At 42.0% G+C, this 23,997-nt stretch overlaps 1 protein-coding gene across 12 annotated transcripts in view; it reads right to left on the reverse strand.

Annotated features, from left to right (window-relative positions):
* Nucleotides 1-23,997, reverse strand: part of TLE4 (TLE family member 4, transcriptional corepressor) — a 141,526-nt gene that overhangs the window by 49,494 nt on the left and 68,035 nt on the right. For 6 of the 12 annotated variants that reach the window (XM_045085356.1, XM_045085359.1, XM_045085351.1 and 3 more), the window contains 2 exons: nt 19,791-19,992; nt 18,501-18,517 (listed from right to left, as the gene is read on the reverse strand). In XM_045085356.1, coding sequence (XP_044941291.1) covers nt 18,501-18,517; nt 19,791-19,992 — 219 coding nt within the window. Of the gene's footprint in view, nt 1-18,500; nt 18,518-19,790; nt 19,996-23,997 lie in introns of all 12 variants that reach the window. The other 6 variants (XM_045085355.1, XM_045085358.1, XM_045085350.1 and 3 more) reach the window with 1 other exon arrangement.

Below are 23,997 nucleotides of genomic sequence, written 5' to 3' on the forward strand. Positions count from 1 at the left end.
ATATTCCTTTTCCTTATCTTTTTAAATAAAATACATCTCTACAAAGAAACACAGTTGCTGCTCAGTTTCGATAACCAGAGAAATGTGAATCCCTCTTCATCAAATTTCAAACCTGAGCTAATAAGCACTCAAAAGTGGCATTTCGGGTAGGAGAAAGTAAAAAGAAAAACTCAAGAATTCTCAAGTACAGTTGATCTCACAAAGGATTCTTGAGCGTTTGTGGAGATAAGACTTTCCTAAAAACAAAGGTTTGGTGAGTGGTTAAGAATGGGGAGCCCCCAGATATGGCCTGATGGTTCCCAGGTGCTCTGTCTCACAGAAAACAGATTAGCCAGGAAGACGGCTCTAACCATCCAGATGAGGTTCACTCTCTTCTCAAAGAGTCATCTGAAAGACTCCTTCTAAAACTTTGTGAGACTGGCTGTGGCCCCTGTGGGGAAGCTGAAATCCTTACCTGCTCAGGTGCCCCCTCACTGCCCATCCCCCATGGGAGACCTGGCTACGCCAAAGCCCTCCCGGTAAGGGCAAGCACCACCCAGTGCCCGGGTGTTCTCCTGCTCTCCAGAACTCTGGCCCTTTTGTCATTCCTATTAAGGAAATACGGAATGTTCTTAAATCCTAGTCTGACTCTTTTGAGTAATCTGAATTCACATCCTAGGTGCCCTCTCCCCACAATGGGAGGGGTCCCTCATTTTTGTAAGGTCTGGAAGACAGCAACGTAGCAGAGCAGAGCACGCATCCCTGAAAGGGTACACACCAAAAGATAAGCAAAGGAAGGTAAAATATTGTCTCAACAGCCTGAAAAGCACAGGCCGTATGAAATCCTCCGGACATTCTAGAGAAACTGAGGTCAATCGAATCTCTCTACTTGAAGACACAGCACCCAGGTGAACCTCGGCCTTCTCGACGTCCACCTTTACAAGAGCTCTTCTCGAATAGGAGTGGTGGCAGTCCCGAGCCTCCCCTGCTGCAACCCAGGACCGCCGTCACTCCCCAGCACCCCAGATGCTGCAAACATCCTTTTCCCCCTCAGATGCACCCTGCCAAAGCCCAGACCAAGACTGAGTCTCGTGGCCTTGTGAGATTGCTCTGTTCACTCAGCCTGAAGAAAAGGAGCTGCCAATAAATCAGTATTATAGTGCAGGGATGTGTGTTCTTCCCCATACAGCCGACCTTATTGACAGGGATTAGGTGTATGAGTAGTAAAATAATGAAAAGCAGCAAGTCTCCCCTGCTCGACAAGCCTCTATTGGGTATACTCCCTCTCCCCACACAATTAGAGGAATGCCAGAATTGTTACGGTTTACAGCACGGGAGGGAGAAGTCCATTTTACAGATAATCTGACATGAAAATAGAAGAGGCTCTCCGCAGAACGCAAGGTAAGCTGTGGGACCTCAGGCCGCGGGCCACTCCTTCAGCGCCAATGAGGCTAGTGTGAGGCTAGTCGAAGGCTAGTCGGTGCTCCCAGCACACTGTGCTGCCCCAGCAAGGGAATATCTTTTAAAATGAGGATTCAGACTGACAGGAACCCACAAGGTTCGCATGGTTTGGTCTCCAATTTCATCTGTTATGAGTGGCAAGTGGTTTTTGCTGTAAAATACACAAAAGTCACGCTCTCAGCTGAAGTTGAACTATCCTGAAACACGAAATCCCCTTTGGAATTAAATATGTGCTCGGATCAGCTAAAGTTAATTCTCAACCATCTGCACGTACAAGATCCATTTTGTAGATTTTCTGCAGCAAAATTTTAATCCCAGAATAATTTCCCCCACAGCCTAACACATTTCTTTCTAGTTTGCTGCTTTCTGCTGTCAGTCTGGTGTTTGCTTGTGAAATGCAAGTTGATTTAAATATTAAATCCCAAAAGAATAAATAAAACCAAGTTATTTTCAAATTATCCATATTGTGCACTAAAAGTATTAACAGAAAGATTCACGGGGCACCTACTAAGCGTTAGGCACCCCTGAAAATTTACCCTTACCACCTCCCCCCACCAGTGCCCCATTACAGTAACAAGGACACAGAGAAGGAGGTTGCCCAAAGTTGGCAGTGTGTCACAATGTTGGCAAATGTCAGAGGGCAGTGTGTGAACCCAGGACCTCTAATCTCTAACACTGCTTTTCGCCTGCAGGCTGGTTATGGAGGTCACGGCGTGTCACAAGCGCAGATGTGGACAGGTCCTAACACACACCAGCTTCCCAATATGAAGAAATGTGGTTCAAACAGTGTACAAAGAGCCACCCTGAGTCACCCTTTATGAGGATGTTATTTCAGCTTGAAGAGCACAGCAGACATGATTGAGGGGTGGGAAAAGAGGAGGAGGCAAGACCAAGGCAGGGCTGTCTATGAAACGGGGTCGTGGGTGCGTCTGTGGCCCCCACCCCTGCCTGAGGGGCACAGCGGGCCCATCTACCTGTCTCGGCTTAAGTCAATTTCCCTTGAACTCACTCCTTTTGCCAGCAAGCCTTTTATTGTGTTTTTGCTCAGGTCTCTTATAATTTCAGAGTCATGCTGAGTCAAGTCTGTGGAGTCTAGGCCTCTCTCTTTTCTTCTTCCAGCTTGTTAATGACAAACTTTTTGCCTTGTTGTCTTTTCATGTTTTCTAACCTGCATGAAACCCCCGCCTCCTCCCTCGAGGACTAACCTCTGTCAGAGGCGTCAACAGCTCAGGCCCATGGATGCTCCTATTCCCACTCCATACCGGCCCTTTCGGGGATTTCTTGCTCACGAACTTCACATCTACATCCCTGCACTCGATCACCTCCTACTGAAGTTGGCAAAATAGCACCTACGAGTTGAAACCTAGAGAGCATTCATCTTGCAGTTCTTTTTGGCAAACTGGAGACTACTGTGACGTGTCCTTTTACTCATAAAGTCACCTCCACTGCTCAAATGATTACTAGTCTCTAGGACCACAGGTGCTGCAAAGATTAAAACTGAACATTCCTACTGTTAGCATAAACTCAGAATCCATCCTTTTCTCCTATAATTCCTTCAGAGTCGGTCACATGAGGCACTAGAACCGAAGAAGAGTGACTACACAAAGGTACCATCATCCCTTGTTTTTGTCACTAGCAGGGGAGGGAATTCCAAAGGCGAATGGAACACAGAAGAGGAAGCACCAGCCTCCTTGACCCAATGGTGGGCAAAGCAGTACCGACCAAAGGAGATCTTAACGAAGGTGCCCAAAGAGCTTCGAACCGAAATTAAAGACCAAACACACAAAGGCATGGCTTAACTATTCTGACCACTCACATACATTTTCAGCAAACCTTTCGATTAATCACAGCACTGAAACGCACTGGCCTCGAGGGCATTTAACTTCCTAAATACAGTTGGTCTATTCTTGCTCAAGGTTTGTAAACATTTCTCTGGCCTCACGAGGTATTCCAAATCCCTTACTTGCCATCATCGACCGCATGGTGGTCAGGTTTGTTGGTTAAGGTGCCCTTAGACAACTCCCATAGACTCACTGCAGTCAATTCTTCAGAGGAACCTTTCTCCCCAGCACCACCCATCACCTCCACTGACCACCTGGGCCCCGAAAACATACTCCACAGCTTTCGAGTCGACACTCAAAGGGAACTTCCACATTTGGTTATTTTAAAGGGAGAAATATGCATACAATCCTCAGCCCAGAAAACTTTATATTTTAGGTTGTGACAGGGAAAATACATGCACAAATGAAGCCCCAGGAAGACCAAATGCGAAATGAAATCATCGAGCAGAAGGACAGCAGCTTCTCCAACACTCAATCATTTTCAGTCACACTATGTTGTCCAGTAACCTGCATTGATAATTCCTCATGAATAAAATGCCAGCATTATCATCGGCAGCTATGTTGTTGACATGCTTTTGCTATTTCACTCAAAATACCATTAATTTTCTGGCTTCACAACAGCTGAGCTACTCCCATTTGAATATACAAAAGAGTATTTTGTTTAAGCCAAATTAAAAGCGTTCCAGTAAATGACTTCCATTTTGCTAGCTACACTATTTTAGCATATACTGTCTTTCTTAATCCTCCCCACCTCAACGTCATGTGCGCCATCTCCCCAGTCCAAAATACTTCCAGTATTAAAAATCGCTCCCCCACCCCCGACCAAGCTGGGAAGGGGAAATCCAGAAACTGTCTATTTGTGTTACAGCATTCCTGACCAGCAAAACATCCGAAGGGAAGAAGTCTAGCGTGGCTTTTTAAAGGTTGTAAGACATGGTGGCCTCCTCAAATCTCTCACCTCTGTGAGCCAAGGTACATAAACAGCAAACTATTTTCCAGTTTGGGATCTGAAAAGAAAACCAGACACACACACACACACACACACACACACACACACACAAACACAATACACCTTCCATTTCGCATCTAGATAAGTTCCGACAGCCCCGACAGCCCCCATTTAAGTCGGAATGAAAACCTCTACTCCTGCCAAGCCCTCCTGGCATCTCACCACTTTATTTGTTCCCATTTGTATCTAATGCTTTTGTCAACAGTTCAACAAAAGTCAAAGCAAACAACCCACTGCAAACACTGGGGGTAACAGCAACAAGCATGAATCCTTCACAATTATCCAGCCCAGCTGCTCCAAAGCTCTTCCGGGCTGCTTTCATTTACAACAATGTCAACAAAAGGCTGAAACCCAATAACTAGATGGGTCAATATGGCCACTGTATACCCTCTGGAGGAGGAAACGCTGTGCTCCTCCTTTGCTGCTTCAGCAAACATGTAGAATAATTCAGTTAGATGGACAAGTGCTTGTCTAATCATTTGTTATGTGAATTATTCAATGACTTTCCACGTAAACTACTGAACAGGGCTCTTCAAATATTCCTGCGGCACTTTCCAGCTGTCCGACTGCAGAAGCACATAAAGGAACAAAAGCGGATGAAAACAGAAATCATGACCCGAGTTAGTTCCCGGTGATAATCTCTAGTCTAAGAAAGCCAAGTCTTTACAACTAATCCTTCTGGGTCTAACCTTGCCTGGCATTGTCACTACAGGCCTAAGCTTCACGATGCCCCGGACTGGGGGTGTCGGGGGGAGCAGACAGCCTCTTACTCAGCCATTCAGGGCAACCCATGAGCAACCGTGGCACTCCACTATCTTCCAACTTGTTCAAGTTTAAAAGCTCCCCCTCTACCTTTCATGACCACTGCCGGCAGGTATAATACGCATTTACGATTTTCAATGGAGCATTTTGAAAGCATAATTAGAAATGTATTAACGAGCTACAAAGCTACAAAGCATAGTTTAGAAGTACCTGTTCCTAAATGACTGTATTTTAGAACATCAATCCCTTGGCCTACTTCGGATAAAAATGTTGACGTTTATTTAATGAAGAATTCCTCTGAGATGTAACCATTCCAAATCCTCACTTTCCTCTTTTCTCTTAAATGTAGGGCTTGCTAAGTCATACATAAACGAAGTCATACATAAACCGAACGACCTGGCAAGAGGGAAAACTCTGACGGGGGTCTGGGCCCGCATCCAGCTGAATCCCTCCCTCAGGACCAAAGGGACGTGGCCCCACACACTCTGCCTCTGGGCCCTGAGCTGGGTGGGCACCAGGACCCTGCACTCCCGACCCTCATGCAGGGTTTACCCAAGTCTTACCTGGACCTGAGGGCAGCCCCTGGCATGCAGCAAAGCTTTGAACTGAGAGCTGGGCTAGCTACTACAAGAGCACAGGTGAGGGCCCACGTGGTTTCAGCAATGAACTCCAAGGGGCCGGAGAATCTTAAATTCAGTCCTCGCCTTTCAGATAATCGTGAAGGTGTATTTTTTAACTGGATTTGTAACTCTTAAATAATCAGACATATGATACGAGGGCCCCCATTGGTATTCTTTGCCAAGCCCCATAAATGTTAGGGGTAGGCCCACGGGGGCTAGCATGTCATTTTGGGAAGCCCATCTTTTGAGATCACTTCTAGGCCAAACGTTCCACTGCAATGCATCTGAAAACCATGCGAGAATTTTCTCCCTTAAAAATTCTTCGGTATTTTTACAGATCCAGGTATGATCCACAACAGGAACGAAAGTACTAATTTTATTTCTATAAACACTTCAAAAACATAGAACATTAAAAAGTTAAAAATAAAACTGAAGGGTTATGTTGTTTATTAGGTTAGTCCATCAGTAAGAATGAAAAATAATCTGAATGCTAGAGACAGACCTTTTCCCTTCTAGATTATTTGTGTTCGCTTTCCTTTTCCAGCCTTCAAACAGCCAGATTATAAAATTACTGCTCATAACACACTTGGTCAAACACAGGTGAAGGAAACAGCAACGTCAAACTCATGTCTGCTCACCGCAGCCAGCGTACTCACGGCCATTAATTACATCGCTGTAGGATTCTCACTTCTCACCGGAAGATCTAAGAATTTTTAGTTCTTGGCATAAAGAATTGTGCTTTCAAAAAGCAAATACTAGACTAGGGCACAAAGAACAACTAGAGAATTCTACTTCCTCCTATAGGTCTTTAATAACCCCTGTAACTGTTGTATTTTCTGAGACCTGGCTTCCAGTATCAACTAGAAAGTTGGTAACTTTAAAAAAGATTCTTGAAGAAAAAAATAAGAAGATTCTTGAAAGAAGACAATTTCTTCTGAACTGAAATGGGGCTATTTACTGGGGGCAGCAAGAGAAAACTTTTTTGAATCAGAGAATCCACCTGAAAAGCAAGTTGAGGGGGTTCAAACACCTGCAAGTCCAGTGATAAAACATCTGTCCAGTTGTTTTGCCGATTCGTACCAACACTACCTGAATATGAGTGAAAAGGCACACCCCACCATCAAGGCTGGGAGTCTGCAGAATGTTGCCACTGGCACTGCCGTGGGTGTTTGCTAGAGGTTCCAGGTTTGCACCTATTTACGCATCAGCCCTGGCAACTTCCTGGGAAGACTGCCTTCAAAAGCTGTCCTAAACTAGTTTCATATGCACGTTTTAAAAGAACTCGGGACTAACCGGAAGCACAGAGAAATAAAGAGAAACCATCCATTAATATATTGTATTCTACTCAGAATGCACATCTCCGTTCCATACTTTAATGGAAAAACAATTTGAGGGAAGGGATTGCATCTACTGTTTACCATGCACCCCCAAAGACCCGGTTCAGGCCTATTTGCCCTCCAGCTACCAAATCAATACCTACCACCTTGGAATATTTTCTTTAGGCTGCATTGCTCAATTTTCAAGTTCATGTATCAACACCGACAGGTTTCGAAGTCAGGAACCATTAAAATAGTAACTTGGGGTTCGCTGTCTAAGGAAAATCTCTCAGCCTTAGGGGTTTAGCTGTGCCTTTTTAGTATCTAAAGGAAAACACCCACACTGACAGTTCTTCCTACTTAAATGACCATCAATATTAAAGACAACCAAGCGAATCACATATGGACTAGCATGTTCCACGGACTTTTGTCTTAATACACTTATTAAAGCATTTCTTCTCCCTACAAACTGAACACACAGACTCCCTCCAACATGGGACAATTCCTATGTAACATTCCTCTTTCATTCCTCCCCAGGGACGAAAGAGGGTCAACCCATATTGGAGGGAGACCAAAAAAGGGGAGAGGAAGAAAAAAGGAAGAGGAGAAAGGAATTGAAAATGACAAGGGTGAGCAAACCAGTTCACAAGTGAGCATCTGGCACTGACAGGAGGAACTGAGCACAGAGTCTGCGGCTCAGAGCTACTGTCTGGGGTGGCGGGGTGGGGGGTGGGGGGTGCCAGTTTGGAAATGGGAGGAACTGAAGACAATCCTGTTAGGAGTGGGGGAGTAACTTATCTAACCAAAGTATTATTCCCGGATGCCTCTCTCTAATTTTCTATTAGTCATCATCTGCTCCATTTTCCCAAGGGCAAAAATGTCACCAAGTTAGTTTAAAATTTCCTAAATAAGGACAGACTAGGCTACTACGAGATTTTATTATGAAAACAGATGCCAGCCTAAGCACCCAATCCAGGAGCCTCCCTCTGACTAGCACAGTATGGTTTGATTATAATCCCCAGGCCAAACCTGGGCCTGGGGCTGGGGCAAGGGTCTTGGACGACTCAGAGACCTTTCAAGTCCTGATCACTGTGGTAGAAACACAAGTGATTATTTCAATTTTCTCCAAAGATTATTTTTTCAGGGCAACCCAATAAACCCAATAATGCCCAGATTTACTAGAAAAATTTTTATTCATTTCCCCATGCACCAGAAAGTAAGCTAATAACATCCTACCGAGAGTGCTGTCAGGCCAAATCCCTCCACTGCTGAATGCACTACCCAGGATAAATCTCCCTTCACTTGCCATTCCACCATCCACTTTAGGGCAAGACCCTGGGGACTGCTCCAGATTACCCCTCCACACACAGTGTCACAGGCACAAGCCCGAGCGGCCCAATCAGTGCCAAGAAAAGAACAAACTAAAAAAGATTAATTCACAGATGTTCATGCATTTCACATACACTGTGCCCCATGGTCCGTTGCTAGGGCAACGGGAGACCACCAGTGCGAGCTTTATTGGCTTTATGAAGTGCGTCTCAGGGACTATAGTCCGAGAAATGCTGCATAATAATAGTGTGGCTTTTCTGAAGCCTTGTTTTGTGCTTATCCACATTTAACCTTCCGAGTATTATAAAGAGGCATCGTTATGCACAGCCTTCAAACCCTCCCACCACCACCACCAAACTGCCTCAACTTTCTATCTAGAAACATTAAAAATGCATCTCCTGGGGGTCCATTTTGGGAAGATCCATGTGAAACTGTTCAACCAGTTCCACTAGGGAAAAAAAGACCTACAACCATTTAAAGATCACTATATTAGTGCAGCTGACCACATCAGCGATTTCTGAGCAGAACAGAAGCCACTACAAAACCAAAACATGCACATGCCCCTTATTTCCCGTGCATGCGGAGGAACCTTGCCTTTGAACAACCCAGTTGGTTTTAACCAGAAGGAACAGCAGGAACCAGCAAGCCTTACTGGGCCAAAGCCTCTTCTTACCCAACACAACTTTCTGTGATACCGGCAGGGGGATGGCAGCCACACAGGGCCACTGAGCACATGAAGTGTGGCTAGTGCAACCACGAAACTAGTTTTTCTTAAAATCTTATTTCATTGTAACAAATTTAAATTTAAAACCACGCGACCAGGGGCTAACGCAGTCACGCAGTTTTACAGACTTACCAAGACAACTAGGTACGTTTTAAAAAGTTCACAAAATGCTGCCTCTTCATGCTTTTAGTTTCTGCTTAATTAACACAAATATAACCCCAAGTAAATACACACAGAGCAGTATTCAGGACTGGCAGCCGCTCACTGTGCTGGCTCCAAACAGCCCACGGCCGCGGCCTAATCAACCAGGTTCTTTGTCCAACAGGCCCAGGGATGAAGACTGACTTCCCCTTCTCCTCCCCACGGCCCCCCCAACCCAGCCCAGGGTGGGAGGTTAAAATCACAAATGTCACAACTCTCAGAGCAGTAGCACAGATCAAGTGTTAATCTAAAGGGAAGGGGTGGGTGAGGGGGAGAATACAGGCTGGCTGGGCGAGGGAGGATCTGGTATGAAGAGGAGAAAAATAAAGCCAGTGAATAGATCAATAGAAGCAACAGCTTACATTCAGATTCACAGGAGAGCGAACACACCGAGACAATCATTTCCTGGGAAAAGCTCAAGCCTAATGAGAATTTACTCTGCTCCTTTATGTGACAACCAGCCCTTTTGTGGCACGGGCTTCCTGACTGACAGGAACCCAGGGCCCCTTAATAGGATTTCCATATTATTTCCAACACCTGCCCAGAAGTTATTTGTTTACATTGAAGGAGGCAAGATTCTCAAATCAGACATCTGCTTCTAGTTCAGGCATATCTTAGGAAACCATCTAGAAAGCAGCTTTGTTACCATGGTGACATTTTTATTTTCCGCCTTTAGTTGGCTCAAAACATTAGCATTTCCAATTTTATTTTGTTGTTCAAAAGGCCAAATGTCGCTCAAGAAAACAGAAGTTTAAAGAAAGAGAAATGAAGATTATAGTCAAAAATTTCTACAATTAAAATGACCGTAAGTAGTAAATACAAATGCGTTATTATCTCGCCTACTGGCCTCTCTCATTGGGTGGCATCACTAACCTGTTTACTTCCCCCTTCCTTCTCTTCCTCCCCTTATATCTGAATACTCAGCAACTTGAAAAGTACCAATTTTGAAAGACAGATTCAAGAATCCTTAGGGTATGATACAATTAAATAATGAGTCCATTTCCATGAAAAAGAATTCCTCTTGCTCACCCCATCACCGTCTTAGAAAGCTCACTTACAATAGTAATACTTAAGACATTTTAACTTCCACCCCACTGCAATTCAGTCCAAGGGTGGCGGGCCGCGAAGGACAGGAAAGCATAAGCTCTTCTTGCACGTTTGGAGGTTGCAGAGGGGATGGACTATTCGACAGGGAGGGAAGGAAGGGAGATGATGCCGGAATGGGCTCCACACAGGTGCATGTGGCTGTTTTCCACGGGGCTCACGCTCAACCACAGGCATTGGGGGGGTCCCCTGGGTGGGGGGAGGAGGGTGCTTAATCACCAACTACAATTATAATAGATAAGTAGGAATCTAAGTTACAATACTAGTAAGGGAAGCCCAAAATGTTTTTTAGAGCACTATAATTTACTACAGGCAGAAACAACTGGGATTGGATCTGAGTAATGTATCTAATAAAGTTAAAGTAACAGTACTTTGGTTCGATTTTTAGATTCAAAGTAAAACAACTAAGTATTCAACTCTAAGATTTAAAGTTTTGACTTGACAGATCTAAGCAGCATTTAGTTAGTCTTGAAATATGATTTTATTATTTGCATTTAATGGCAAGCTTATTTCAAAGAATCTAAAATTCTTGCAGAAAGTACTACTCAGCCTTCAGCACACTTCCTTTCTGGTCCTCTTTCATGAGACCCAAATTGTGTTCAATCCTGTCCCAGAGCAGCTGTCATGGTAAAAATTAGATATGACTCCTCTTTACCTCTGAAAATATAACCCTTAGTGATGGCCCCCAAGTGTAGGAAGCCTTTAACCTAAAAGATACATGAATTACTCCAAACCAACATAGAACAAAATATGTAAGTTGGATACAGGTAAAAGAAATGATTACCAGCAGAGAAGTGAGACTTTGCAGCTACGCCAGGTGATCTTAGAATTTTGCCAGAGTAGGTTATGAGTAAATATTACTGGAAGAATACAAAAAAAGATGGTGAACAATTCTTTGGAATAGTTCTTTTGGAAGAATCACCTACATTTTGTGGAAAAAACGCTTTTGAAATTAAAGTGCTAGTTAAAACATTTAGTAAGTCTTGGGTCGCTCTAAAAATTCAAGAAATTTAAGGTATTAACTTTACCATGCAATAGTTTCCATGAAATAGATGGAGTGCATTCTAATTAAGAAATTTATATTTCTATTTTTAAAATTAGTTATATTTCTTTTCTTTTTATATTTATATACACTAAACACCAAGATGAAAATGTTTATCTAATAAGGAAGAGGGTTGGTTCATGGAGTAGAAGAAACCACCCTTGCCAAAAATCAGCTGGGGAAGGCAGACCCCACCACCAACCTGCCCCCGTTAATTATTACTTGTTCTGCCTGGGTGATCAGTGGTGGAGGAGGGCACAGCCAACAAGCATGTCTCCCCCAGTCACATCATTAATCCATTCATGCTTGCCACCGGAGGACCAGCTATGCCCTAAAGATATTTATTCATCTGTCTGACAAACAAACAATTACAACATATTTTCTGGAATTAGGGCACCTGTTACATTTCACACAGCTCACATGCCTAGGGGCAGGTATCAATTAATACTGAACAAATTACTGCATCATAAACCCACAGAACAAAAGTTCCTGGTTGTCCTTTGATACAGTAACTCTAAATTATAAAATACACATTAGAAACAAATATTTCTATAAAGAACAAAAAAGCAACAGCGATGCTGAAACATTTAACCCCAAATTACCTTATTTTGTAAAATTGAAGAATTAAACACTGAATGCTGAAGAGATATGCTTTAAAATATTAAACTATCCCCTTACCCTCATCCCCCAAAATGAAATACAATTACCACTGTGTTTATGTAGCTAATGGTATAATCAACTATATTGATGAAACATACCCTATGGCATAAGATTTTTATTGTAAAATTCACTTGTAGTATGGGATTGAACTACGTAAGAAACCATCTAATTCCACAAAGCTTGGAAAAATACCTAGCATTATCTTTGAGATTCAGGAAGTTAAACTGACTTGCCACTGACACACAGCTTACCAGAGGGAGAGAGGATTCTTAGCAGGGTATGGATTTTCCTAATTCTACTACAATTCCCATCTTAACTAATCCTTGATTTGTCTTCCTATACAGCTCCAACAAAGAAGATTAAGATTCTTGCCCTCAAGGAGCTAAAAATTTAATGGCAGAGAACTTTATTCTGTTGGGGCACACAGCATCTATAGGTCACCACCCACAAGGAAACAGATGTACTTAACATATTTTAAAAATCCTACTTAAAAATCTATTTTTAAAGCCCTGATTTAAGCAATATTTATGTCTGGAAAGTGGAGTTGGATTTCAAATAAACACCATAGTCTGTGTTTGAAGGTTAAAGGATATGAAGAGAATTCTATTTATCACTGCTCAGCATCATTTCTAGATATTTTACTCCCTTGTTTATTAGTAAATTTCATTAAACTGTTCATCGCCAACACTTACGTGGTAATCATTCTTCTAGCCATTTTCCCAGCATAAGAAAAAGACTTTCCCTGGTATGACTGAGCAGAAAGCATTCCAGCCACCGCAAGAAAGCACACAGAGACATCTAGAATATGGGCCATCCTACAGAAAGCTAGACCAGGTTCTTCAACAAGTCAGTGGCACAGGAAAAAATTTTAAAAGTGAAGGAAACACTTAAATTAAAAGAAACCTGAGAGATACTACAACAAAATGAAATGGATCCTATCTGGACCCCATTTCAAAGCTAACCAATTATTGGAAATCATCAAAGAAGTTTGCTTATAGGCTAGGTATTAGAAGCTATCAAATAAATACTTTCACTGAGTGATTAGAGGCATTACATCTATTACTGCGTATCTATTTTTAGACCAAAAAATGTCTGTTATTTAAAGAGATGTGTTCATTTTACATCCTGAAGTACATACAGGCAAAATGCATGCTATCTGGGTTTGCTTTAAAATATTTCAGCAAAGAAAGAAAGAACAGATTAAAATGTGGCTAAAAACTGATAGCTCTTACACCTTGATATTAAGTATATGGAGGATCTTTGCACTATTATTTCTACCTCTAAGTATATTTCAAATTTTTATTAACAAAGAATCAGACTGAATCACCCAAAAAGCTTTTCTTTGAGGGTGGCACTGGCTATGTGACCTTGGACAGGGCTTTAACACCTCTAAGACTTTCCTCATGTCTGAAAAAAGACTAATAAGCATATATGCCACCCACCCTCCCAGTTGAAATCGGAACTATGAGGTACACATGCAGCAGTGGGACTGAGTAGGAATCCACCTTATTTTTCCTGAGGCCAGAATGGATAAGATGCAGTGTCCAAGTTACAGTCCTTAATTACACAGCTTCTTTTCTCAGATTACTGATGACTGAAGGAAAAAATAGGCCATAATGCAAGCCCCAATACAGTTTAAGTTTGGTGGTGGTGTTTTTGTTTGTTTTATTTTTTATTTTTTGTTTATACTCTCTCCTTAGCATTCCTCTTCTAAATCCAGTCTCCTCTTACTTTATGCCTTTGTCTTTCTATAACACATCCTTCTAAATCCTTTAGTAATGAAAATTAATCCCACCAAGCTTTCTCCTGAAAGGTAAAATTACAAACATTCTTATTTTACACAGTTGCATGTGGGTGGGGGGAGGTTAAAAAACACAACTGCCTGGACCATCTGGTTATCCCCTCTCCCACGGCCCCCCCACTTTCTTTCTCGAGTGGCTTCTTCTCCACTTTCTCCCACACAACACATGCCAAAGGGTTAAACATATAAAAGGAACACTCTTCTCGGGCTGATACTCCTTGAGCCAGGAAACAAAATCAGGTGGGTCACACAAGATCCTAAAACAGAACCTTAACCATTAAGTCTTGAAGTACAAAGCAAAGTGGCAAACAGAAGTAATCATTCTGTTATTCTGATTCAGGCTAAAAACCCACTTTCACCTCTATCACCCAACTAACGAGGTAAAAGTGCTTTCTTGGCCTGAATCACATACTTGAATTCTTATGTAAAAATAGCTTGAGTCTAATTCTCTATTGATAAACCTTTATTGCCATCAGAAAATATTTGGAGACTAGAAGAAAAGCAACATATGATGATGTAAAATTTTAGTCATCCGCATAGAAAAAACACCAAAATACAGCTGAGGCAGAATGAACGGGCACTGCCTTGGATGCTACTAATAAACAGATCATTGTGAAAATTCTTAAACAAAAACAAAGAATTCACATGGACAGCGGGAAGGCGTGGAGGGGACACACAGTATGTACACTCATAGAAAAGCATTTAGCTTGAAAAATGTAAGTTTAGAAAGATAAAGTGCACCATCTATACTTACACTAGCAAAAATTACAAAAACTATAAATTTCAATACTAATGGATTGTGTGAGAATAAACACAGCATTTTACGGTGGTACACTGTTTTTGGAGATTAATCTGGCAGTGTACAAGTCACTAAAAATGGTCATACTCTGATGAGGCACTTAGCATTTTGGGGAAGACAAGCCAATGAAATAATTTTGTAGGAAAAAAATGTACTTATGCTCCACTTTACAAATAAAAAAATGGGAAATCCTTCCCATATCGGACTCGAGGTTAGACATTTGGGATAAAAAACAGGATACAAAATATACATTAAAAGGGCCAATGAAGGGCAGCTGGGTGGCTCAGTGGGTTAAAGCCTCTGCTTTCGGCTCAGGTCATGATCCCAGGGTCCTGGGATCGAGCCCCACATCGGGCTCTCTGCCCCACATCGGGCTCTCTGCCCCACATCGGGCTGCTTCCTCTCTGTCTGCCTCTCTGCCTACTTGTGATCTCTGTCAAATAAATAAATAAGTCTTTAAAATAAAAAGGGGGGGCCAATGAAGTAATAAAGCTTGCACAATATCAACTTGGGAGGGGCCGTGGAGCTTACCAATAGTTGGTGACAGTGAATTTTGCTATGTCTATTGAAACTTGTCTTCATTTGTATACCACTATTTGCTAGAGGGCATTAGAGACGTGTAGACATTTGGGGGGTAATAAGACTAGTTTCTCAACCTCAAATTCCCTAGCAAGTTTTGGGTAACTTGGCTTCCATAGATCTGAATCATTAGTCTCACATCGGCCCCTCAGAAGAGAATGGACAGTGATGTGAGAAACGTGATGACTTCTCTTCGTGAACTGGTACCACCCGCAACTGGGCAGCCCCTGGCAGCTTGTGGAAATATTTGCTCTGTCACCACTTTGGAGCCAACAACTTTTACCTTTTTGCCCTCAGAAGGCATGAACACTGGAAGGTTCCACCACCCTAGAAAATGCTTCCTTGGTTTTGCTTATGTTGTTTCAAAGGATGAGAGAAATGGTACTAAATACTCCAGAAGATGGTGAGAAAGTCGCCAGTGAGGAGAGGAAGGCAGGAGACTCATTCTGGGGGGCCTCTTGGGACAGCTAAATTTGGGCGTTCCAACCTACCACTAAGGACAAGAGTGGATCACAGTCCATGTTTCTAGGGCTTCGTTTTGGACACATGGAGTTACTAGATAGCCATGTGACAAGCAGGTGCCCTGAACCCTTACCTCGACAGCCCTAGCATACACCCCGTTCTGGTTTCTCTTCCTCAAATAAACTTCTTGGGCTCTCCTAGTGCTTTCTCCTTTAGGTTCATATTTACATTCTCTACCCTTGTTGAAAAACTTCAGATACAGGTCTATAAATAAAAGGCTTAGGAATGAACTTGGCTACTGGAGTTATAGAAAACAAGATCAATAAAGCCAATAGCATGTGGTTTAGTGGCCACAGAACTTCCAAGAAGAGAAAGGAAAAGGAAGAAAAAGGCCCAACACCTCAACAAGTGAATTACTCTCATTTTACTTGACACCTAAAAAGGTAAAGCACCTTAATTACCTGAATCTTTACAGTAAGCTTAAATTACATTTTATGAGCTATTCTGAAATCTGCCCTGTTTAATAATCTGTAACGTCAAGAAAACATTTTAAAGTGTCTCTCACAATTAAACCCATCCACAACCTTGTATAAATCAAAATTTTGCTACCATATCAAAATGTTACACTGGGGCTGTATAACATTGCCCACATCCTCATTACATGCAACACTAATTACTACCAGCAGATTCAGAATTTTCTGCACATTAGAGGCTTTTAGAGGAGCTATAAAAAATTTCAGGCACCATTAATTTAAATTTGTATTGAAATTTCCTTTTGACAGATGGCCAAAAATTACTTATTATTTAGAGTACCAGAGCTGCCTGTTTGCACATTAGAAGAGGAAAGGGAAAAATTAAAAGCAAGAAGGAAATTTATGTCACGTTCATTACCTGTTAAATGTTAAGGAGCATTATCCTGCATGAATAAATTGTTTCATACAAGCCTGACTCCAGCTGCAGGCAACTGGCATGCTCTGGCTGATAAAAACCATCTCAAGTCACACAGCAGACAATCATAAAAAGCCCCTCTTAACCAGGAGCCACTTAAGGGAGGATGGGGACGATCAATGGAACAAGCAACTAACTGCTTCTCTGAGCATCACAGAACACATTTATGAAAATTAGTGAACTTGTTTCACCTTGCAAAGCCGGAGCACAGCCCCAAAACTGACACAACTTCAAATCTTGAGAACCGTACCCAACAAAAACATCTATTTATAGCTACTGTTCCATAATAAATCAAGGCCAAATCATCCACCTCTATTTCCTCTTTGTTTTCCCCCTGGCTTCTAGCTATACTGACACTCACTCCCAGACTCATCCAGAATGATTATAGATGATTTCAAAATACGCCCTACTCTGGCATAAGGGAATATAAAATGTAATTGACACAAAAGTGTGCACTGGAGTATAAATATTTTCACAGTCTTCTCAGAGTGGGGCAGGAGAGGAGGCTTTTGTTTAGTTCACTGGCCTGCCTTAAGGTATGTATTTATCATAAGAAGGCAGGGAACGTTTATATTATTGGCCCCAGAAAAACTAGACAGGCTTTCCAACAGCTGCTATCAGCTTCTCCTGGTCAAGGCATTTACCTACCACTTCCTAAGTACACATGCGTGGAACACTCTGATCAAAATTGCTTTTTTAAAAATCTAGGTCCTGATATGCATATTATACAACAAAATACACAACTATAAAAGCATAATTAAATAATTCAGTGTGTGCAGTTCCAACTGTAAATGTTGACATTTCTATGGGTGTACAGACTCCCTTTCAAATTCCAAAGACTCTTGAAGGGTAAAATAGATACTTAATTTTTATTTTCCATTATGTAAGGCTTTTGGGAAAAAAAAAAAGGAATAAAGAGTCGTTCAAAGTGACAGCACAGGTGGTTTCAGGGGAGGATTTTAGTCTTCATATGCATAACTTCATTAAAAACTACAAGTAGCTGACTATGTTCTAAAACAATTGTTGCAAAATACAAGGAAGGGCCTTGACAGCATCTGTGCACTGGCCAATGCTTGAGAACTGCCTTGTCCTTTTAATCTCTACAGAACACATATATACAGGCAATTAAGCATAACACAGTGGTGTATTTACATTGTGCCTGGCTCAAAAGTGATCAAGCAATTTTCGTATTTTCTCCATTTCCTGCCGTGGTAGCCAGTTTTTCTTGTTTGGTTACTCTATAAATTCAGGCATCCTTAGCACATCCCATTCTGGTGTTACACAAGCACATCCAAGTCATTAGTTCCTACATACTTTTCCTCTCCCTACAACTTGTCTGTAAAGAGATAGAGAGGCAGATAAGAGAGATGCATACCCTAAGGAGAATAACTTGCTATACTGGAACACAAGATGTTGTTAAATAAATATCTTTCTGGCAGAGAAGAATGCTTTCATATGTTTTGTAGGATGGAACTGTTTTCTAAAATGAGACTAATATATATTTCTTATAAATCTATTTATTTACTTTTCATTATTATTTATCTGATAGTCAAACCGTAACTGGAGAAAAAGTTAAAAGTTATTCTTCCTCACAAAGTAAGACATATGAAAGAAGCAATGTGACGCAGATTTTCCATAGTTCCATCCTGGACTACAAATCCAATTGTGATAGAAAAATGAGACCAATATTTTCAAAAATCTCAACCACACACAACTGATAGGAGTCAAAAATACATTTAACCACATTTTGGTAAAGCCCACCAAATCATTCTGTAAATCTCAGAGAATTCACCATTGCTAGATTTACTCAAATCATTTAGAGACCTTCTAAGCCATCCCTGCATCTGTGAAGTTGGGTCCTACCTTGATGGAGTCTCTGTCTACAGGCCAAACAGCAGCAACACAGGTGGTGGGAAGAAGAAAAAAGAAAAGTACCAGTAAGTTTACATAAAATCATACATTTATCAAACTTGATCTCTGCTAAATAATAAATGGCACAGATGTCATCTTTGCAGTAAAGTTAATTATTAATACTGCTCGACGAGATCCACAAAGCGCCAATCTACCTCTGACACAATTTCAGAGACTAAAGTTGGATATTCAGATTATTTATACTCCTTATCAACTTGTCCACTTAAAAAACTGTTCACAGTCCAGCTTCAGCTCTGCTTCATAGCATTAATGTAACTGGATGAGAAATATTACAGTGCTTCCAACATCAGATATGGGAAATTTATATTTATGTGATAAAAATCATTTACCCAAGATTGTAATTCACAGTAATGACACTGAAACAGAAGGAGATATGAGGCTTTAATTATAACCACACCCTTCTTAACCAATCAACCACCCATGGGCTAACTAAATTCCCACAAAGGAATGCTGGGAGAGACTTCTTCATGTGCTTTTCTGCAGCTAATAAAAATTATTAGTAAGCACCATACAAACGTGGTCACATCAAGTATCTCTGAACCACTCAGATACTTTAATGGAGAGAGAAAACCAATCTAAAAGGAGTACAACTGTCCTTTAAATCAGTTATGAGCATAAACAGTTGTGTTGTTCTTATAGGAAGAAATGAGTTAATTTCAAGCTTCCAGACAACCTATGAAGAGAGGTAGTTAAACCAACAGATTTCATTAATTTGGGCTGCACTTTCTCAATTACTAAGACTACTAAAGTTGTTTTCTTACCTGAGAGATTTTTACTGCACCATATAGGCTGATTTGATTTATAAATAATAATTGTCAAATTATCAAGTGAGTCTTTATCAGTAAGCCTTCCCCAAAATAGATTCCCCAAATAGAATAGGTCAAAATCAGCTATTAATGCCACTCACTATTTCAAACACAGAGCAGTGTGGGGATTTCACGACTGATTTAGACTTGGGGAACATAGGAGGGAGCAGAGGATCAAAGGCAATAACCAGGAAATAGGACCCCTTGCCTTTGGGGACTGCGTTCACTGTTGCCAACCACCAGGGGGTCCTCTGGAAAAAGACTGCTTCCAATCATTCATTTACCTTCCAGCAGAAATCCTTTGTGTAGTCACTAGGAAAATTAAATCCAGAGACAGAATAAACAACAGTATCCGGGACCCACCCCGGGTGGCAGGCAGGTAACAGCAGAGGGAATCTCAAGAGAAATCACTCACCTCTTTGGTGATCGTTGTCATGGTGCTTCTTCTCATCTTTAATTGGCAGGTGGGACTGGCCTCCCAGGGCACTGGAGAGGGCCAGAAGGCCAGCACTGCTCCCGATGGGAGGAATGGCAGGGGGCTGAAGCCCAGAAGGGTGTGGGGTCAGAGGCACCGGCAGACCATGTCCATGTGATAAATGCTGGGCCTGGAGTTGTTGCTGCTGTGAGGAACGAGACAAAGATATTGAACTTGTTCCCTATAACCGCGTCCCCCCACCATTAAAAGAAACGAGGTGCAGAAAGATCACGGAAAACCCAGCACCCACAAAGGAAGGATTTGTCCTTCGCATACAGATTTTTTAGAAAAGGGAGGGAGGGAGACGTAGAGTGGAGAAATGCTCTTTCTAACTTGGATTTGGGGGGTCTGCACCCTACTGTAAGGAACTTAATTTTTAAATAGTGAAATTAGCTAAGTACCTTTTAATAGCTGAAACTCAGATTTCTTCAACAAAATGTCTGTATTTTGTTCTCCCAAACATACGGCCTTGCTAGCATACATTTCTAATCAAAACATATACGTGACTAACTGTTAAAGCAGTTATGTTGAACAAAAAAAGCTGAAAATTGAGAAAATTAGTGTTAAACAGTTCTCCCAGAGCCGCTGCACAGCATGCAGCGAGAGTTAATTTGAAAGAGAAAACCTGAATTAACAACCCAGAAAAGGAAACTGGTTGCAGCCACCGTTTTAAGCCCTTTAAGTGTCCTCAGCGGTACTTGAGCAAATTACTAAAGAAAATCTAATGTAGCAAGGCTGGGGTCCTCCTGTAGGCTTGCTCAATAATGCTGAAATAATTGGGCACTCTGTGCACGTTTAGTGATGCTCGAACGGAAAGCTAGAGGCCTGCCCTCGCACTCTTCTCCAGCGGCCGCCTCTGTGTTGTGACAGGTTTATCTGAGTGGGACTGTGATGCATGCACCGGTAACCGTGCTGACAAGAGTTTAAAGTCATTTTCCCCAGCACACTGGCGACACATGGAGAAAGCCCTCAAGAGGCTGGAGCAGGAGTGCTTGACCTCAGCAGAGGCCACATCACGCTGGGCTACAGGAACTGCTCTGGGCAGGCCTGGCTGCCTCCTCCGAGCGGGGAGGAGGGGCAGGTAAGGGGAGATCTCCCAAGGTAAGTATGTCCTTCCACAGGAACCCCCTTCCACTGGAGACCTGCTTAACGGTGTTCCAGGAGAAGTGGTGCTGAGGAATTCTCAGACTAACTTTTGCAGCGACTGCATTTTAATTAATGCCTTCAAGTAAATCACTTGTCAGATCAATCCTATGATAGCCCAACAGTCTTCTAGAATCCTTCAAGGAGGACCACTATGCTGCTCCCCTTCACTGATAAAAAGGATTTTGAAATGCCTTTTTTTTTTAATATTTAAAGAAAATACTTCGAAGAAAAAAGTGAATGGTTTTCCCTCCTCCCCAAATCATTTTTATTTCCTTCCTCTTCCCCTCTACCTGTCGTCTTCCTGTGTCTGACTATAAAAGTCAAAGTACAGCACTAATTAGCTCTTTTCTCCAAGTGACCTGCAACTGTTTTCTGGCTACATGCACTTAAAATACAGTCAATAAAATAAAGTACTAACACTTTTTTTAAGGTACTAATACTTTTAAAGCAAGTTGACATATACAACATTGAAAAATCAGAGCCGTGATCCAGATACTCCACCAACTGACAGCCACCCCGCAGTCCCACAAAGCACCACCTAACTGGATAGTTCATCGCGATGTATTTCTCCTTGAGTAGCCAAAGTCATGTTCATAATTTTTTATATACAATTACTTAGCTGTGACCAAAAAGTATGAGCACATGATCGTATTTTCTCAATGCCCAGAAAATAACGTCTATGAAGAAAACAAGGCAAATATTTGGCAAATTTATTTCAAAACCTTATTCAACAGCAATCACCAGAAACTGCTCCAATTCCCTTCCTCCTATAAATCTCCTAAGACTTCATGTGTATGGGTCGGGCACGCAGCCACTTTGTACCTCAGATCAGAGTTCAATTGGTGAGCATTTATTAAGAGCCTGCAAATGTGTCTGTCTTATCACCCTTCCCAGACACTAAGCTCTGCGAGTCTGTATCTGACGCAAACCCGGGCTCCCTGCACGCACTGAGACTCGGAATACCTGGGCAATTTCAAAGTACGTACGTCGATTTCATTAGACATTTAAAAAAAAAAAAAAAAGCCTCAGTCGGAAACAATACCTTCAATGATCCAGGTGTTTCACTTACATTTTTCTCTTTCAGGGCAAAAAATGAGCACCATCACCCTCATTTTTCCGCCCAACCAAGAACATTTCAAAGGCAGAAAAGACACCCCAAGTCTGCTGCACACGCCATTCACAGGAGAGACATCCTGAGAGCCTCACCATCCCACCTCAAAGCCTCTCTGACACCAGCTTCTCCTCTCCTCCCTATCCGTCCATCTTTGAGGAAGGAGAGACCCTTTACCTTTCTGAGGCCAAGACCACTCCCCGCCTACACAGGCCGTGTCAGCTGCCCGTCCCTCCTCCTTTCAATGCTGTTGACTGTCCAGGGCTCGCCCCCACCTTCAGTTGTGCGGTCACTGATTCTGGCCTTCGGGCTAGCCAGCTGGATACCAGCAGCCCTAGAATTTTGAGATGAACTGCCAAGCGAATGCCAAAAGAACTTGGGGTAGCACTTTTTCAGAAGGGAATAACACTGTATTTTAATCACTTTTTGTGTCTTCCACTGCCCTTAATGCGTGCCCTGTACATAACTGGCACTTGATAAATGTTTGTTAAATTTAATTAAAATAACCTTTTTTGCCCTCTTCAGTTACTAGAGAGAGAGCGTGTGTGTGTGCACGCGCACGCACGCCCTTGACTTTGCAGAGCCAAACTTCACTAAAAACTAGTGTAAATTTGCTCTTTCCACTTCTCAGGAACCCCCTCCTGCATGCACGCGTGCGTGCGCACACACACACACACACTTCCTCTTTAACTCCCTATAATCTGGATTCCAGACCCAACCTTCTCATGAAACTGATGAGAAACTGATGGCTTCTCATGAAACCAGACAGCAACTGGTTCAAGATTTTACAGTTTTCTCTCTGACATACGTATATCTTTGATGAAACTTTCCTCTACCTGCAGCGGGAATACCGCAGTGACCCCAAGCCCTCTCCTACCTGTCTGAAATGTTCTGCTATTAGCTTTCCTTGTTTTTTTTTTTTTTTTTTTTCTTCTCCTCACTAAAGAGTCAACAGTCCTTAATATTTTGTTCTTCTCCCACCGTCTGGTAGCCCAGGTCTAACTTCTTGCCACATAGCCCTGCTTGGCAGTCCAGCATTACGTTAAAACAGAAATGTTTAACACAACCCCCCTAGGTAACAACCACTGGCTCAGGTTAACCAGCTACCATTGATTTGTTTTTCTTCTGTGCTCCTACATCCTTAATCACCAAATCCTATCAATTCTCAATTCCTTGTATTTCTACCACCACCATACCCATCAGACCCTTATCATACTTTGATTAGAAGAAGCCTCCTGTTAGCTCACTTGAATTCCAATGAATTCATCCTGTATCTCCACTGGTATGTCTTCCCCCTCAATTCATGTCATCTCCCATCTCTTAAAACCACCTCACCTTCACCTAACTAAGCTATAGTCAGTCATCCATCCCGGCTCACCTCATGTTCCATCCACCCACTCTACAACGGCCTCTCAAGCATCCCAAATGTCTACTATCTCACTGGACTCCCTGTATCATTCACTGGCACAGGCTGCCTTGGAAAGGTACTGTTATCCATCTTTTTATGCCTAAGGAGACCTCAGCTTGCCAGCAAGACCGTAATGCTCTGGAGAGAAGAGACCAGCCTCCGGCCTCTGTACCCCTGGCACCTAACTTACCACTATTTAGTCATATGTATTTCGTCATACATTTAAAGCTTTTGATAAATTAAATTTCATTGAAAAGAGCTCCTATATACCCCTTACCTGGCTTCCATTAAAGTTCATATCTTACATAACCACAGAAATTATCAGAACTAAAATATTAACATAATGCATTACTATTAATCAAACTACAGACTTTATTCAGATTTCTCTGATTTTCCAACTAATGCCATTTTTCTGTTCTAGGATGCCATACTGCACTGACAAGTTTTAATGTTTCACATGTTACTGTACCAAAATTATAAAT

The sequence above is a fragment of the Mustela putorius genome, unplaced genomic scaffold (assembly GCF_011764305.1).
Source record: "Mustela putorius furo isolate JIRA1106 unplaced genomic scaffold, ASM1176430v1.1 tig00000854_pilon_pilon_pilon, whole genome shotgun sequence".
NCBI lineage: Eukaryota > Metazoa > Chordata > Mammalia > Carnivora > Mustelidae > Mustela > Mustela putorius.